The sequence below is a fragment of the Chaetura pelagica genome, unplaced genomic scaffold (genome assembly GCF_000747805.2).
Source record: "Chaetura pelagica isolate M959 unplaced genomic scaffold, ChaPel_1.0 scaffold15, whole genome shotgun sequence".
Lineage (NCBI taxonomy): Eukaryota > Metazoa > Chordata > Aves > Apodiformes > Apodidae > Chaetura > Chaetura pelagica.
In genome coordinates, this window is record NW_009953507.1 from 1,495,545 (window position 1) to 1,510,855 (window position 15,311).

Genomic DNA, 15,311 nt, shown 5'->3' on the forward strand with positions numbered 1-15,311 from the left:
CTTTGCTATGAAATATTCAATGTAAGTTTTTCCATATTTTAGATTAAATAAGATTATGAATCAGGTGGCCATTCAGCGGAAGAAGCAATTTGTTGAACGAGTGCACAGTTACTGGTTGCTTAAAAGACTGTCTAGGAATGGTGTTCCTCTGTTGAGAAGGCTGCAGTCGAGTTTACAGTCACAAAGAAACACACAACAGGTATGTGACACACTTCTTATTAAGAAATCAGAAATGCTCTATAGAGTGAGAAATAAACCGGGGAACATAGCATGGAGAAAAAACTTCCTGTTATTCAGGACAGAGTAAATTCTTTACCTTATACTGGAGTAATAAGATCTGTATTGGAAATCAAGAATTATCAAATACTTTTTAATTTATGAGTGTGTGTGAGGGAAATTATAACTTTTAAAAATTTTATTTTATTTTAAAGATTTTTTTTCACAAAAATAATGTGACCAAAACTATTTTATACCATTGTCTGTTGTGTTGTATTGTGGTTTGGGAACACGTTTCTTTGTGTGATATGAGTTAGTAAGATAAAAAATAAATTTTATTTTAAATTAATCGAAAGAAAAGTTTAAAGCAAAGTAGAACATTAAATGAAAAGTGTTTAGGAAGTGTTTTTCAGTGCATACATAACAAGTGTCTTTTGTATGACATTGTCTTCTCCATAGCATCTTCAACATGAATTTATAATGCCTATTAGAGCAGTCATAACTGCATTTGAATCATTAGTCATCTTCATTACTCCAATACCAAAGACAAACCATAATGAAGACTTTACTGAAGTAAAGCTATTTTAAGAATACCTTCAAAATACTTGAGTTATATGTGACTATTATTTTCATGTAGGTCTAGATGGGAAAATTCTTTTAAGATTATTTTATGTGAGAGGTTAAAACATAGGTTTTCAGTCAATCAAAGGAACATAAGCACTGATGAAGTAAAGATTCAGAGGAAATTTTTCTTTGTTGTTATTATTACTGAAAAAAAATTGGTGCGGAACCAAAACTTTGACTTTTTTTTTCAAGATGTATAGTGATTTTGATTCCTCTATAATGTCTACACTATAATAAATTTGGCAGAAGGGGAGGTGTTCATGATTTAAAATTACTTCCTAGTGAGCACGTTTCAGAGCTCAGTTATGATACAATTTTGAAGGTGATGATGTATCAACTAACAGTTCTAAACCAGACAAGAAAGTCTTGGGTTATATGCTACAAGGAACCCTCTGAAAGAGTGCTTGGTACTGACACTTCATTTTCTACTTAGAAATTCAAGAAGGGTCTTTGAAATACTCTATTAAATTTACATCCCCATTATTTTAGTTTTTTTCTGTAAAGAATGCTTGAATACAGATAAGATATGAAACAAGTGTGGGCGCCTGTTGCTGCTGTGGTGAGGTTGGTTGAAAACTGCTTTTTGGAGATAGTAGAAGGTGTTGGTGACTAAGGTCATGTCTGCACTGAAGATTTCAGTGAGAACACAAATTGCAAACACCAATTGGTTTTAACTGATTGGCATAAAAGTGGCAGTAAAAGTTTTTAAACCAATTTTATTGATCCAGATCCGATTTCACTGCTATAATTCTACTTCTGTTTGGCTGTCCCTGTGTATCCACATCTAGCCTAAGGAGTGATCTGTTGGTATACACTGGCAGTATTCCTGATAGTATGCACAGACTGGAAACATACTTAACAATGAGAGCTGAAGCTGAAGACCAGTTGATGCCTGTTCTATTTGTAGACTTAAAAGCATTTCCCTCTTCCCACAATACTAATAAATGTGTCAGTTTCAGCTTTTCTAGATAATACTCGGTGTTCCACAGGAACTAAGTACATCAGAAAATACCAGCATGATTTTCTAAATTTTCACATTGTCAGCCAGAAGAAACTTTCTGGCTTTGCTACAGAAAGAAAGATTTGGAAGAAGAACTCTTTACCAGAAGCTGTGCTTGTCAGAAGGCTTTTAAAAAGTAGAAATTTGTAAATAACTCTTTTTATCCCAGTTTTTACTGCTTAGATATTGGAAACTATCACATCCTGCTATTTTGAGCTTACCTGGATCTTTTAATCTAAATAATGGATATGCTCTGTGTCAGGTCATAAATAGGTTAGGGTAATGGGAGTTTGTTAGCTGTTCTAACCATGTCTGCCAATGTTACTTTGCAGAGAAGTGTAAAAAAAATTGTAGACTTGCTATTAATTCTCAAGCTGCGGTCACCTTCAAAAGCAGGGGGATATGTGTGCAAAAAAGAAGCAAACAAGGTGCTTTTCATTTTTGGGGTCACATGTACAGATTTACCTCTACCTGCCTTTTTTATGGAATGCAAGTGGTCAAACAACTGATTCAACTACAAGAATTTATTTTAATTTTTTTTAAAGATTGAAATATCACAAAACCTGGTGTAACAAAGTAACATTGTTTTTTTTTTCTTCTGTATATACATTTCCTGACCCACCCTAAACTAGTATGGTTTTGTTGACTTGGCTTTCAGCAGAATCCGTTCTCCAGTTTCATGAACTATGCTATTACATAGAGCAAAAGAGCAGACAGACTCCAAATGGTTGCAAGCAAAGCAAGGGCAAGCCTTCTACTTTTAGCAAGAGCAACAGCTTTATTTTGGTCGTGAAAAACAGTGAAACTACAAAAAATTGTATAGCTGTGTCACGTAATAGGCTGGTTTTTCACACATAGGAACTATACTCTGAGTGTAGGACAACAGCAATTAGTGGCAGTGTAGACTTTCTAATTCAGTGAGACTTCGAAAAATTTAAGGAATTTTAAATGTGCATATTAATATTTGTTCTGTCAGAATTTACTTTGTACTATTCTGACCCCGAGCAGTTAAATCATTATATGTCTAAGTCAAGACCTGACTCCTTAAAAGAAATTATAATTATCAGTAGTAATACTCATTAGAAAAGGGAGCTAGAAGTATCTATCTACAGTTTTTAGATCTTTTCTTTCTTTGTTTGAAAAGAGGAACAATTTTTTTGTTTCCAGATTGCTGTATTGTAATGCAGAGATAATTTATAGTTAAAGGTTTTCAATTTCAGTGAAGTCAGACACTTGAATAAAACTTCATACCTTTCACAGTTACTTGTCTTTACTTTTACAAAGTGTATAAAGCAATAAAATAGACATGGAACTGTAGCAGTCACAAATCAATTAGATATTTTTTTTAAACTGCCAGTTTTTGCAATTCTGTTTTAAGAACCTTCTCTGAAAAATTCCTCAATCTTCCTTTAGAGAACCTAAGATATTTCTAAATTATCCTTCTGTTAAGGAGGACTTTTGAGTATTAACAATTTATACTGCTGGTTATTGCTCATTTGCTTGGTCAGTTTTCTTTATTCCTCTGACTTCCGTTTTTTACACCTTAGAATATTTGTGTGTTTTTTTAGTTTAAAGAAAAACAAACACACACACTCATTACTTGTCAGGTGTGTAAGACAATGCTATTTACAGGCAAGCATACATAATTTTTTATCTTTATGAGATTGTTTTTATAAAATACTAATTTTAAGTGTAATTTGTCAAAGCAGATGTTTCTTTTATTTACTTGGTACTTAATAGCAGGACTTTTTAATGGCCTTGTTTCTGATGAATTGCCAATACCATTTGAATGCTATAGATAGTATTTCAGTATCCTTCATTTTCTTATGAAAAATAGTAAAAACAAACAAGGCTCTTTTTCCTATATATACAAATAAAACTAAATATTGCAAGTGTTTTAAGCACTACTTCTTTCTAAAAATGTGTGAATTTAAGTTCTTTCATCCATTCACTGAAAGGTTGTATTACTGCATTACCCATTTGCAGTACCATTTGAAGTTACTGTATTAATTATTAAACTGTCTTCAGAAGTCCTTTTTCATCTCCTGTCCTCAGAAGTGATAATGATTTTGTTCTGTTAGAAGCGTGTACTAATTCTGTGGAGTGCAAGGGAGGTGGACGGTGTTGAGCACAGCAAGAATTTGTTTCTACAAGGGTTGAGTTTCAGCAGCAGCTGATGCTGCTCACCTGGCTTGCATTTTGATGTGAAAATACCAAATCTTGTTTTGCAGCTTGTTATTCTGCTGGGTTTCTGTTAGCTGTATTGCTTTTTCTGGTGTCAGTAGCCTTTACCAGAAGATTGATTTTGTTTTTTGCTGGATGGTTGAGAAATTCTAGAAGATACCCTGACCAGAGGTTTTGTTTTGTTTCAGTATGAAGTTTAGGATCAAGTACTATAACTGTGATAAGATGGTAGTTTCTCCTCTCAAGTAAATAAGTAATTGCATAAAATTAGCTTGTAAAAAAGAGATGAAGACCTTTTGATTTTTTTCTTTCCTAGAGAGAAGATGATGAAGAAATGCAGGCCTTAAAAGAAAAACTGAAGTATTGGCAACGGTTGCGTCATGATCTTGAAAGAGCGCGTTTATTGATTGAACTTATACGTAAGCGTGAAAAATTAAAAAGAGAACAGGTAAGTGGAATATCTTTTAATTTGGTGAAGCTTTTCTGAAGGAACAATTGTATAAAGTATTCTCTCACAATTTTTGCTTTAAAAAAACTTCAGTGTTTGTCTTTTAATCCTCATGTAGGATCAAAAAACATATGTGCATGCATGCACTCGGTTTGGGTTCTGATGGGACCTTGAAAGGTCATTAGTCCAGTCCCCCAGCAGTGACGAGGGACATCTTCAACTAGATCAGGTTACTCAGAGCCTTGTCTAAGCTGACCATGACTGTTCCCAGAGATGGGACATCTACCACCTCTCTGGGCAACCTGTTTCAGCACCACCCTTGTATCTAGTAGAAATCTACCCTCTTTTATTTTAAAAAGTCACTCCTGCATCTGCAAACTTGCTGTGGGTCCACTCAATCCCAGTCTTTGTCATTGATAAAGGTATTTAGGAGTACTGGTCCCCGTGAGGGACACCACTTGTTGCTGATCTCCATCTGGACATTGAGTGAGCCATTGACCACTACTCTCTGGATGTGACCATCCATCCAGTTCTTCATCCACCAAACAGTCCACCCATCAAACCCCTCTCCAATTTAGAGAGAAGGGTGTTGTGGAGGACTTTGTCAAAGGCCTTACAGAAGTCCAGATAGATTGCATATGTAGCTCTTCCATTCTTGATTGATGTAGTCACTCCGTCATAGAAGGCCACTAGGTTGGTCAGGCAGGACTTGCCATTGGTGAAGCTATGCTGGCTGTTTCAAATCACCTCCCGGTCCTCCATGTGCCTTAGCATAGCTTTTAGGATAATCTTGAGGTAGCTGGAGTAAGAAAGCTTCCTCAACAGATGTTGATGAGGTAGCCTATAGTAGACACCAACCATGAGGTTTCCTTTTTTGCCTCCATCTATAGTTCTTACCCATAAGCTTTCAGCCTGCTTGTGGCTATTCTTCAGAGACAGTTCCTCACACTATCCATTTCTTGATGCAGAAGACAACCCTTCTTCCTTGTCTGCCTCTTCTGAACAGCCTGCAGCCATTGATAGAAACACACCAGTTACGGGATTCATCCCACAAAGTCTGAGTAGTGGCAGCTAGGTCGTAACTTTTCAGCAGTGCCGTGGCTTCTAGTTCCTCCTGTTTGTTGCCTGTGCTGTGCGAGTTGGCATGAAGAAATTATTTAAGAAGCCATACTGTTAGACTTGCAGAGAAATTGCTTTCTGAAGAACTGTAGGAAATCTCATCTCTTCAGGTTTTCCCGATACATGTACCTATACTGAGTAGTACTTCTTCTGTCACCAGAAATTAAAAAAAAAAAAGCATCCATGTCCAGGTCCTATGACATTTAAAGTCAACATTGCTAGAAGAAGAGCATTAACATTTTATATGAAAACTGTGAAAGCAAAATATTTGCACTTATGAGCCTTTAGTTATCCTTATTTATAAAAACAGTATTCGGTTCATTGCGAGCTAATAGAGTTTGTCATTCTTGAGTGCTTTCTGGAATTCCATGCATCTTTTCTGTACATTCACCAGTCACTCGCTCTACACGCTTATTAGGTATAATTGTTTATGAATGTGTTTTATATGTGTGTGTTAATGTATGCTTTGTTTAAATGTTTATATTACATGGTATATACACACACCATTAATGTGTCGTAAAGAATTTTTCCATAACAAGACTATTTCAATGTTGATAACTCTTTAAAATTGCCTGAAAATATAACGATAGAGGAGTTATATATTATAAAAAAAATAATTAAAATTGTGAAGGATGATCAAGTATTTAAGAATATTGATTTCTGGTTTTAAAAATTCTATTATTGGAATTTACATACATTGTCTTTTATAATTAGTGTTTGTTTTGATCTTGTAGCATGTAAATGTTCATCAGATTGTCTACACTTTGAACATGGTGATACAACTAAAATTTAATTGTAAACACATTACTGTTGAATTCTTGTCCTTTCAAATTGGTGGCAAAATATGAAGCTGTTCTTATGTAACATATTTTCAAAGAGTAACACAGTTTTAAAATGAAGCAAAATTAATTTATGGATAAAATACAGTTTTGAGTTCTGAGAAGCTGGAGTTGAAGCTGACTCTACAGTGATGGGCTGAGAGTTTTTTTTCTTATAGTTATCAGCTGAAAATGAATGTCAGACAAATGCCAACTGATTATATTGAAAGAAGCATTGAACTAACTTACTTGAATATATTTATATTTTATTTAACATCTGAAGTACATTACTGTTGCTTCAAAGTAATTTTAAGGGTATCATAATGAAAAGTGTTCAATTGGAAAATTACTTCTTTAGGTCAAGATTGAGCAGGTTGCCATGGAACTTCAGCTTACTCCATTCACTGTACTTCTGCGATCAGTTCTGGATCAGCTGCAGGAAAAGGATTCTGCTCGTATATTTGCTCAGCCAGTGAATCTTAAAGAGGTGTGTTTTAAGCTGTATTTCCTTATGTTTAAGTATGACTTGGTGGCACTTAATTGCAAAAAACAAACCCTTGCACGCAGAGCTGGGGTGCACGCAGTGTTACCTTTTCATCTCTAATTATTCTGATAATTTACATTGAGTGATCACTTACTGTTGTGGAAGTCTGTTTATGTACATAAACATAAACATTGATTTTTTCAGTGATGTACAGTGACAGGACAAGGGGCAATGGATGCAAACTGGAGCATAGGAGGTTCCGTATGAATATCAGGAAGAACTTCTTTCCTGTGAGAGTGACAGAGCACTGGAACAGGCTGCTCAGAGAGGTTGTGGAGTCTCCTTTTCTGGAGACATTCAAAACCTGCCTGGACAAGTTCCTGTGTGATGTACTCTAGGTGACCCTGTGCTGGCAGGGGGGTTGGGACTAGATGATCTTTTGAGGCCCCTTCCAGCCCCTAAGATTCTATGATTCTTTGATATACCAAAATAATTTCTGGGAAATACTTGCAAGGAATAATATGAGTACATATTGGTCTTTCACAATAAGATTATTTGATAAAGCAAAAAACGGAAATGTGGACGCTATCACCTTAATTGCAGGTGAAATTCCTTTTCATGCACTGGGATACTAGAGTGTATATGCATCTTTATGTATATATGGACCACATTTATACCTGTGTATAAGTAACACGTGTACAAGTCTATATAAACTGTATGTGTATATGTATGTGTGCATATACTACATACACGTGTTTATATATTACGTATGTATAAATACTGACATTTATAGTTATGCATATGCATTAATGGATATATATAATAAGTACATGAAAATACAAAATTCTGTAAACATAGTTTCAGCATCTGTTAGTACAGCTCTAACTTGTTTCCTAAGACGCAGAATTTTGTAAACTTCTGTTGGTGTGCAAACGTTTGCAATATCAAGATGTGCAATTTGAAGTGACATTTTGAAGTTTTTTATTTGAGGTGTTACAAAACAGTTAAAAATGTGGTTCAATTAATAGCTAATGTTACTTTGTCTGCAATAAGATAATTTTGCCTATTTGTGTTTTAAATGTTTATTCAAAGGTTCCAGACTACTTGGATCATATTAAACATCCTATGGATTTCTCTACCATGCGAAAACGGTTAGATGCTCAAGGCTATAAAAACCTCAGTGAGTTTGAAGAAGACTTCAATCTCATCATAGATAACTGTATGAAGTACAATGCAAAAGATACAATATTCTATAGAGCTGCAGTGCGGTTAAGAGATCAAGGAGGTGTAGTTCTCAGGCAAGCTAGGCGAGATGCTGAAGGAATTGGTTATAATAATGAAACTGGAATGCACTTACCTGAACGGCCTAAACTTGAGTCACCGCAGCCTTTCTCTTGGGAAGATGGTAAGATGTTTTGGTTTTTTAAATTATTTTTTAAAGTTGCATTTTTCATTACACACAGTGTGTACATTTCTTACAGATGTTATAAGATTGTTGCTGTCAGTTTGCTGACAAGATTTTCACTTCTCCCACCCCCATTAAAAACACTGCTTGAAAGATTCAAGTGTTGCAATTCTACTACATCTGTCACTAGAAAGCAATTTTATCCAGATTCTGATTTTATCAATTTCAGAGCTTAATTTAATGAGACACCTGAAAAGGTTTCTAAATTGAGTGTTTGCTTGCCCATTGTTGTAAATGCTTGTCATGGAAAATTACCAGCAATGTACATAAATGTAAGCACATTCTTAAATAACCTACTGAATTAAAAAAATCAAGCATGTTTGTAATACTTGGAATTCAGATTACTTGTTTTGGCATACATATATGTTTTCTGAGGTTTTGGCCCTAAAAGAGAATAACACCTTTCTTGTATAATCTGTTCTTGCCTACTCTTTGACAAGAAGATTATAATCTATTATAGTGGGAAGGATTAAATCCGTCTTCCTTCTGACCATTTATTTCTTTGCTTTGCTACTTAGTTTTCTTGAGCAATATGCTGATCGAGAGGAATAGTAATTATATAGTAGGAATTTGTTTCAACATTTCTTCACTGGTAAGGGTGAAGCTACTAAGACTGTAATCTTAAGTATATTTTTCTGATTTTTTTTGTTCTGGCAAGTGATTTATTTATTTTTTCCTCCTATTGGTATTGTTATACTGGGAAATATTCTGGGAAACTAATGCATTTTCAATTATACGTATTTTGACTTCAGTGGATAGGTTACTGAATCCTGCAAACAGAGTGCATATGTCCTTGGAAGAACAGCTGAGAGAGTTGCTAGAAAAACTTGATCTTACCTGTGCAATGAAATCCAGTGGGTCAAGGAGCAAAAGAGCAAAGCTGTTAAAGAAAGAAATCAGCATTATTCGCAACAAACTAAGTCAGCAACACAACCAAGCTCCTCAAATAGAATCAGGTATTGGAAGTTTTGAAGAAGAAAGTGCACCACTAGAACAAGATGGAGAAGAAGAAGGTAAGATTTTAAATTATGTTTAAGTTAGTACTGTTGTAAAACTCTTCAGTCAGATACTTAAATGATGTGAATTAAGGAATAAGTGTAATGAATTAGTATTATATTTAATTTTTAAATCGACAAATAGCTATCAAGTCATAGCAAGTATTTTAAGTATATTAGAATCTTTTTAAACAAAACCTCCCTCCATTATTTGTCTCAGTAGTAAGGCTTTGAAAAAATTCAGATGTTGAGAAATGAAAGTACAATCTAATATGAAAAGGAATGGAAAATACCTGAGTGGAAAATCATTGTACTTTCAAAAATGCACTTAAATGCTGAAGTATATTAGGGGTCACATGAGTCTAGGTCAGTAGTGCTGAAAACTATGGCCATTGTAATGTCTTTTGTAAATGTTTTTATTCACTACTTCAAGTTCTTGGGAGGGTGGAGGATAGGTTTGGGTTAGGGCGTTCATTTATTTATTTATTTAAATAAAGGTAACTGTTGATAGAACATAACAAAATTTATCTTGTAGAATCCCAGTCAGTCATATCTAACCAAGCCCTTCTCTTTGCGCTTCTCTTCCTCCTCAAAGCAATGTCTCAAAACTGTGTCTACTCTCTTGGCTAATATACATTGTTTTCAACAAAAGCAATAAACTAGAAAGACCCAACTATTTCAGTTGAATATCATATTTGCATGTTTAGCTTTTAAATCAGTTTCTGAGGACTCTATTGCTGATTTTAAAAAATGACAACAAAGTTTCTGCCACATTTATTTCACAATCAGCTCTTCTCTAAAAAGCTAACTTTTTTTCTGTAAGAGAGTTGGAAGTGTTTTGTTTTGAGTAAGTACATTGAGTGGGAGGAGGAAAGAGCTCAAGGGGAGGTGGAAGCATGGAACTAAATAAAAGTCTGTCTGGTGCAGCTTGGTGCCACCAAAAATTTTTGAAAGGTGAAGTCAATAAAATGACTGTCCTTAACTGCCATTCAAAGAGCAACTTTAAATTCTTAGTGACTACAAAAATGCTCTTCAAACATAACTTGCTTGAGATTTGAACAGGAGTAGTAGAAAAAGTATACATGGATCAGTATGCTTATCTTGCTCTGAGGCTGTTCAATTCTTAAAATGTTTAATGTTTATTTTTTAAAATTTGGTTTGGTTTTGTTTATTCTAATCTTTAAGTGATGATGCTACTGCATATAGTTATTTAGGAATATAGCTTCTGGCAGATAATGAATGCACTAACTTCTTTTACTTGTAGCTTAACATTTTTGTGACACAGCTTTTCAGTGCAGCTGTTGTGCTAAAAATAGTCTGGAAGTGAGCAGTAGCTGTTTTCTTCCATTTACAGTATGCATTTAAAAAAAATGCATAATGAAGAACATAATCCAGAGGTGATTGGCATTGTTGTTACAGTTCTGAGCTAGTGAAGAGTAATAGTCATTAGTTCAAACTTTGATTCTGAAATGGAAGGTAACCTAGAGGAGTGAAGTATACAAAATGCCAAAGATGAGTAAAGTAGTAGAGTCCTGTGCCCAGGATTTCTACAGGAACTGATTTTAGAAGAGCTGTGAATTGCCCCCTTGCAATTCTGTTTTCAATTTCTGATCATGTGAAAAATACAGTACCAGAATGACCCCATGAAATTTAGGTTTTATTGTCTAAGTAGTTCTCAAGTGGTTTCTATGTGGTTAAATTTTTTTGTGAATATTTTCTAATTAATTGTAAGAAAATCAGAAAAATAGTTCACAAGGAAGTATGAACTTGGACCAGGCTTTTTTGATTGGTGTAGTACTTTAGATACGGTTATCCGAAGCTTAATTGTAAATGTCTTCCTGAAATACTATTTATCAGTTCTAATACATGGATGCCTTCAAAGGATGTGAGCATAGTCACACTTTATTTTACCAATATGCTTTTAGTGTGAGCTATGCTAGTGTTTGATTAAAGCTGAAACAATGGAGCAGAGATTTTTCTGCACTTAGAACTAATTGATTTCCAAATAAGCATTGCTGAGCCAAAACCAAAACAATATCGAGGTAATATTTAATCCACTACAGATACAGGCCTTAAACTCTTGGTTTTATACACCTTGCTTCAGGTGACATAGAAAAACTAACTAAATTGAAAAGTTTCACGTGATAGCATAAACATTATGTTGGTCTCATACAGTTATTATAGAAAAAGCATCTTATTATTAATTTATATTTTAAAAGATTCTTCTGAAAGCTAGAAAGAAGGTTGTAACATCTTGAGTGGTAATTCTGAGATAGGAAGTCCTTCTACTTGTATTTGGGAATGCAGCAACAGTAGAGTGTTTCTTTTCCTTCCCTATCAGTTGGGATGAAAAACTGAAACAAGTTTTATATGCTCACAGTTCTGTCTCCATTGTCTTTTCTGAGCATTAATTTATTGGAATCGACTCTGATATGATCACGTTAAACAAAAAAAGGGAGGGGGAGAAGTGAGTAAGAAAAAATGGTAGAGTTGTTTTTTCTGATTTTTCCTGCAAAGTCTGCATTTTCAAGTGTGTATTTTCCAACTAGTGGCCAATTGAGTGCAAGACATAGGGGTGGGGTGTTTGGGTTTTTTTCCTCCTCTTTTTAAAATTAATTTTTGGTAGATTAACTTCTAGTCACAACTGTAAAACAGCTTTGCAAATACTATCTTCCTGTAAATTTTGTAGTGCACTTTAGCTCACTCTAGTAGATTAGGTTACAAATATTTTTTTTATTTATTTATTTTTTCTAAATGCTTATCTGGTAAAATTTGTCTTAGGCAGGTAAGGTGAATATTTGTAAGGTGAAAGAGATAACAAATTTACTTGAATGGCAGTGTAATGCATTTAACAGATAATCATCCACCACCCCAACTTTCTACTTAAAAAAATAGATTTCTTAGTTTTTAGTTAATGAAACTAACATAACTGCATGAGAAATAAAAAGTATTTACCCAGGTGTAAATTGTTAACTCCAACTATAAACACCTACTTTTCTATCCCTGTTACATTCCCAGTATAAAAAGTAGCAACTACTAACTAGGACAGATTGTTGGTAGACAAGTTTTGTTTTTAAAATGTTATGCTTTGTTTCCAAACAACAGTTTATTTGGTGGGCTGCACATTTATAGTGAGTTATTATAATAGACTTTATAACTACAGGTTTTCAAAAATCACACTCTATTTATAATTTTTTCAGGAGATAAATCTCCCCCTAAACTTGAACCATCAGATGCATTACCTCTTCCTTCAAACTTGGAGACTAATTCAGAACCACCAACCCTCAAACCAGTAGAACTCAATCCAGAGCAGAGTAAGCTTTACAAAAGAGTAAAATTTGATAATGAATTATATAGTACTTCCATTCAGAAAGAAATAAATGGACACACTCCAGAACACTTACTTGACAGTAATCTCAATGAGTCGACTGTTTCTGCTGTAGCTGAGTCATCAACTGATGTAAACAGACGTACATCCATTCTCTTCTGCAAATCGAAAAGTATAAGCCCCCAAAAGTCTGCAAAGAACACTGAAACCCAGCCAACTTCTCCACAGCTAGGGACCAAAACCTTTTTGTCTGTAGTCCTTCCAAGGTTGGAGACACTTCTGCACCCAAGGAAAAGATCAAGGAGTGCATGTGGAGATTCTGAGGTTGATGATGAGTCCCCTGTAAAGCGCTTGGATACAGGTAAATGTTACAACACTTCCTTGAATGGATACATCTTGAAAGTTAACCGATCTTTTATTTCTTTTACATACCTGTAATTGTTAATCTTCAGGTTTTACCACTTGACAAGTTTTTGCTTATAGTTGAGCAGTTACTGTTCAGAAAATTACTGATCTGTTTTTGTGTTGGCCCTTATAGTTAGACTTAGTGAACCAAGTTTTACTTTTCCACAGTTTTCAACTTAGCAATGGAATCTTAAAGTTTATATGTATGGGTGAGTCATTTTTTTATTATTATTATTATTTATTATTATTTTATTTTTATTTTTTTCTAAAGCATTTTTTCAATTTCTTTTTGTTGTAACTGATAGGAAAGCTGCATCAGCTTCTTTTTTTGGAAATTCCTTGTTAAATTACATGGAAATTTCATATATGGTGCCAAAACAAGAACTCTTAAAAGGAGGAACATGGAAAAATACATATTCCATGTGTAACTTCATTTTGCTGTAGTGTACTCCAAGCATATGTTAATGTTAGAAAAGTAATGTGAGTGTATGAGGTTCTTTGTATACCCATGTGTTTATGGAAGTGTTAAAATTCCAAAGTATAATATTTCCTGTGTTTCTTTTGTTTGTGGACTTGAAGAAAATAAAGAATCTAAGATACTCTTAGTGAGACTTCTCTAAAAAACATTTAAAAATGTTACCTTGATTCATTGGTGCAGTACAGTTGAAGACATTAATTACACCTTTTCGTAGTGAACCATAGTACTATTTATTGGAGAAGTTTGAAGAAAACTTTGAGGAGGAATACCAGCATAAGGAAATTACTTAATGTATTTCCTTAACGTTATCCATGACTAGTGCTATGACTTTAATATTAACCTTTGAAATACATTGTTTCATTGTCTTGTTGATAAGCCATATGCAGTTATGAAAACAGCATGTGATTTTTTGGTGACATTGAATGAAAAATACAGGAATGTAATTTGAACATCCATTGTGAACATGCACTCCAAAAGCTGGTTGTTATTTTTGTAGTTTGAGGGAAAAGGATGATTGGCTGGGGTTTATTTGTTTGGTTATTTTTGAGTTTTTTGGGGGGTTTTTTGAGGGGAGTAGGGGGATGGGGAAAGAGGTATTTGGTTGGGGTGGGTATTTTTAATGATCAAGTGAGAAGGAAAATTATCCTAATGCTTCAGTCATAGCATGAAAAATACAGGTAAGATTTGGTGGTGGAGGGGGGAGACCTTCTAATTTTTATTTTCATTTCTTTCTTTGTTTCGCCTCTTGGAGAAGCCCCAGTTTTCATTCCTTGTCATAAAAACTTGGAAGGAGTATGTAGGTTTGATCTGGTACTGCAGTTCTGAAGTAGGAGTCATGTGAAGGCAGTGTGATGATAGAAATTAATTTATCCTTATTAAGAATATTAAAAGGTTTGGTTTTAGAACATTCCAGTTTACCAGTCTTTAATCTAAATAATTTCATTATTTACCATTATGCAGATTGTGTTTTATCACACGCACAGTGGATCGTTTTGTGCTGGATCACATCAGGAATTAGTACTAGTTCCTTGAATTTTTTATATTGAACATTGTTAATTGTTTATTTGGGGAAAATGTTTTTATTATATAGCAAAATTAACTTGACTAAAAACTAAAACCCTACAATATTTAGAATAAATTATAAATATCTAGTTTTGTACCTTTTCTGTCTCTGTAGGTACTTGTATGTTAGGCGAACATCCTTTTGGTTATCTTCAAACAAAAAAGCCCAAACAATTTTGTATCGTTTATTCTAATTTGAGTACTCTTCTCATTTTCAGCATGTCTAGGTTGTTTTTTAATCTAATATATAGACTAGTAACAGGAATAAAAGCTAAAAGTTGAAAAGGTTTTTTTAATTTTATTTATTTATTTATTTCTGTAGCCTCTTCCTCAAGCTACTGAATATACACAGTTAAACTTAAGTAGAATGGATACTTATGGGATATTTATGTTTGGTTTTTTTTTTATAGCTCATACATAGAGACTTTGTATGTGAAATGAAATGTTTTAGCCAAACTAAATCCACATGAAGGTGTTCCAGTTATTATTTAATAGTACATAGTTTTTTAGGCATATATGGCTCATATGGATGTCAGCTTATCAGATCATATTCCTGTGATGTGTTTCTCATTAGCAACCAGATGTTTTACTTTCACATTGGAGGTTTAACTCCTCATATTATTTTCAAACTTATCTCCACACTTGTTTAAGTAATTTGCAGTTTGTAGCTGTTTTGAGCCGTGAT

General features: G+C 34.0%; 1 protein-coding gene across 2 annotated transcripts in view; it reads left to right on the forward strand.

Moving 5' to 3' along the window:
- The window catches only part of BRD1 (bromodomain containing 1), a 50,469-nt gene that overhangs the window by 10,978 nt on the left and 24,180 nt on the right, over positions 1 to 15,311 (forward strand). The window contains exons 2-7 of one of the 2 annotated variants that reach the window (XM_009999450.1): positions 43 to 199; positions 4,341 to 4,472; positions 6,768 to 6,896; positions 7,986 to 8,298; positions 9,111 to 9,371; positions 12,938 to 13,042. In XM_009999450.1, coding sequence (XP_009997752.1) covers positions 43 to 199; positions 4,341 to 4,472; positions 6,768 to 6,896; positions 7,986 to 8,298; positions 9,111 to 9,371; positions 12,938 to 13,042 — 1,097 coding nt within the window. Of the gene's footprint in view, positions 1 to 42; positions 200 to 4,340; positions 4,473 to 6,767; positions 6,897 to 7,985; positions 8,299 to 9,110; positions 9,372 to 12,553; positions 13,043 to 15,311 lie in introns of both variants that reach the window. The other variant, XM_009999449.1, reaches the window with a different exon arrangement.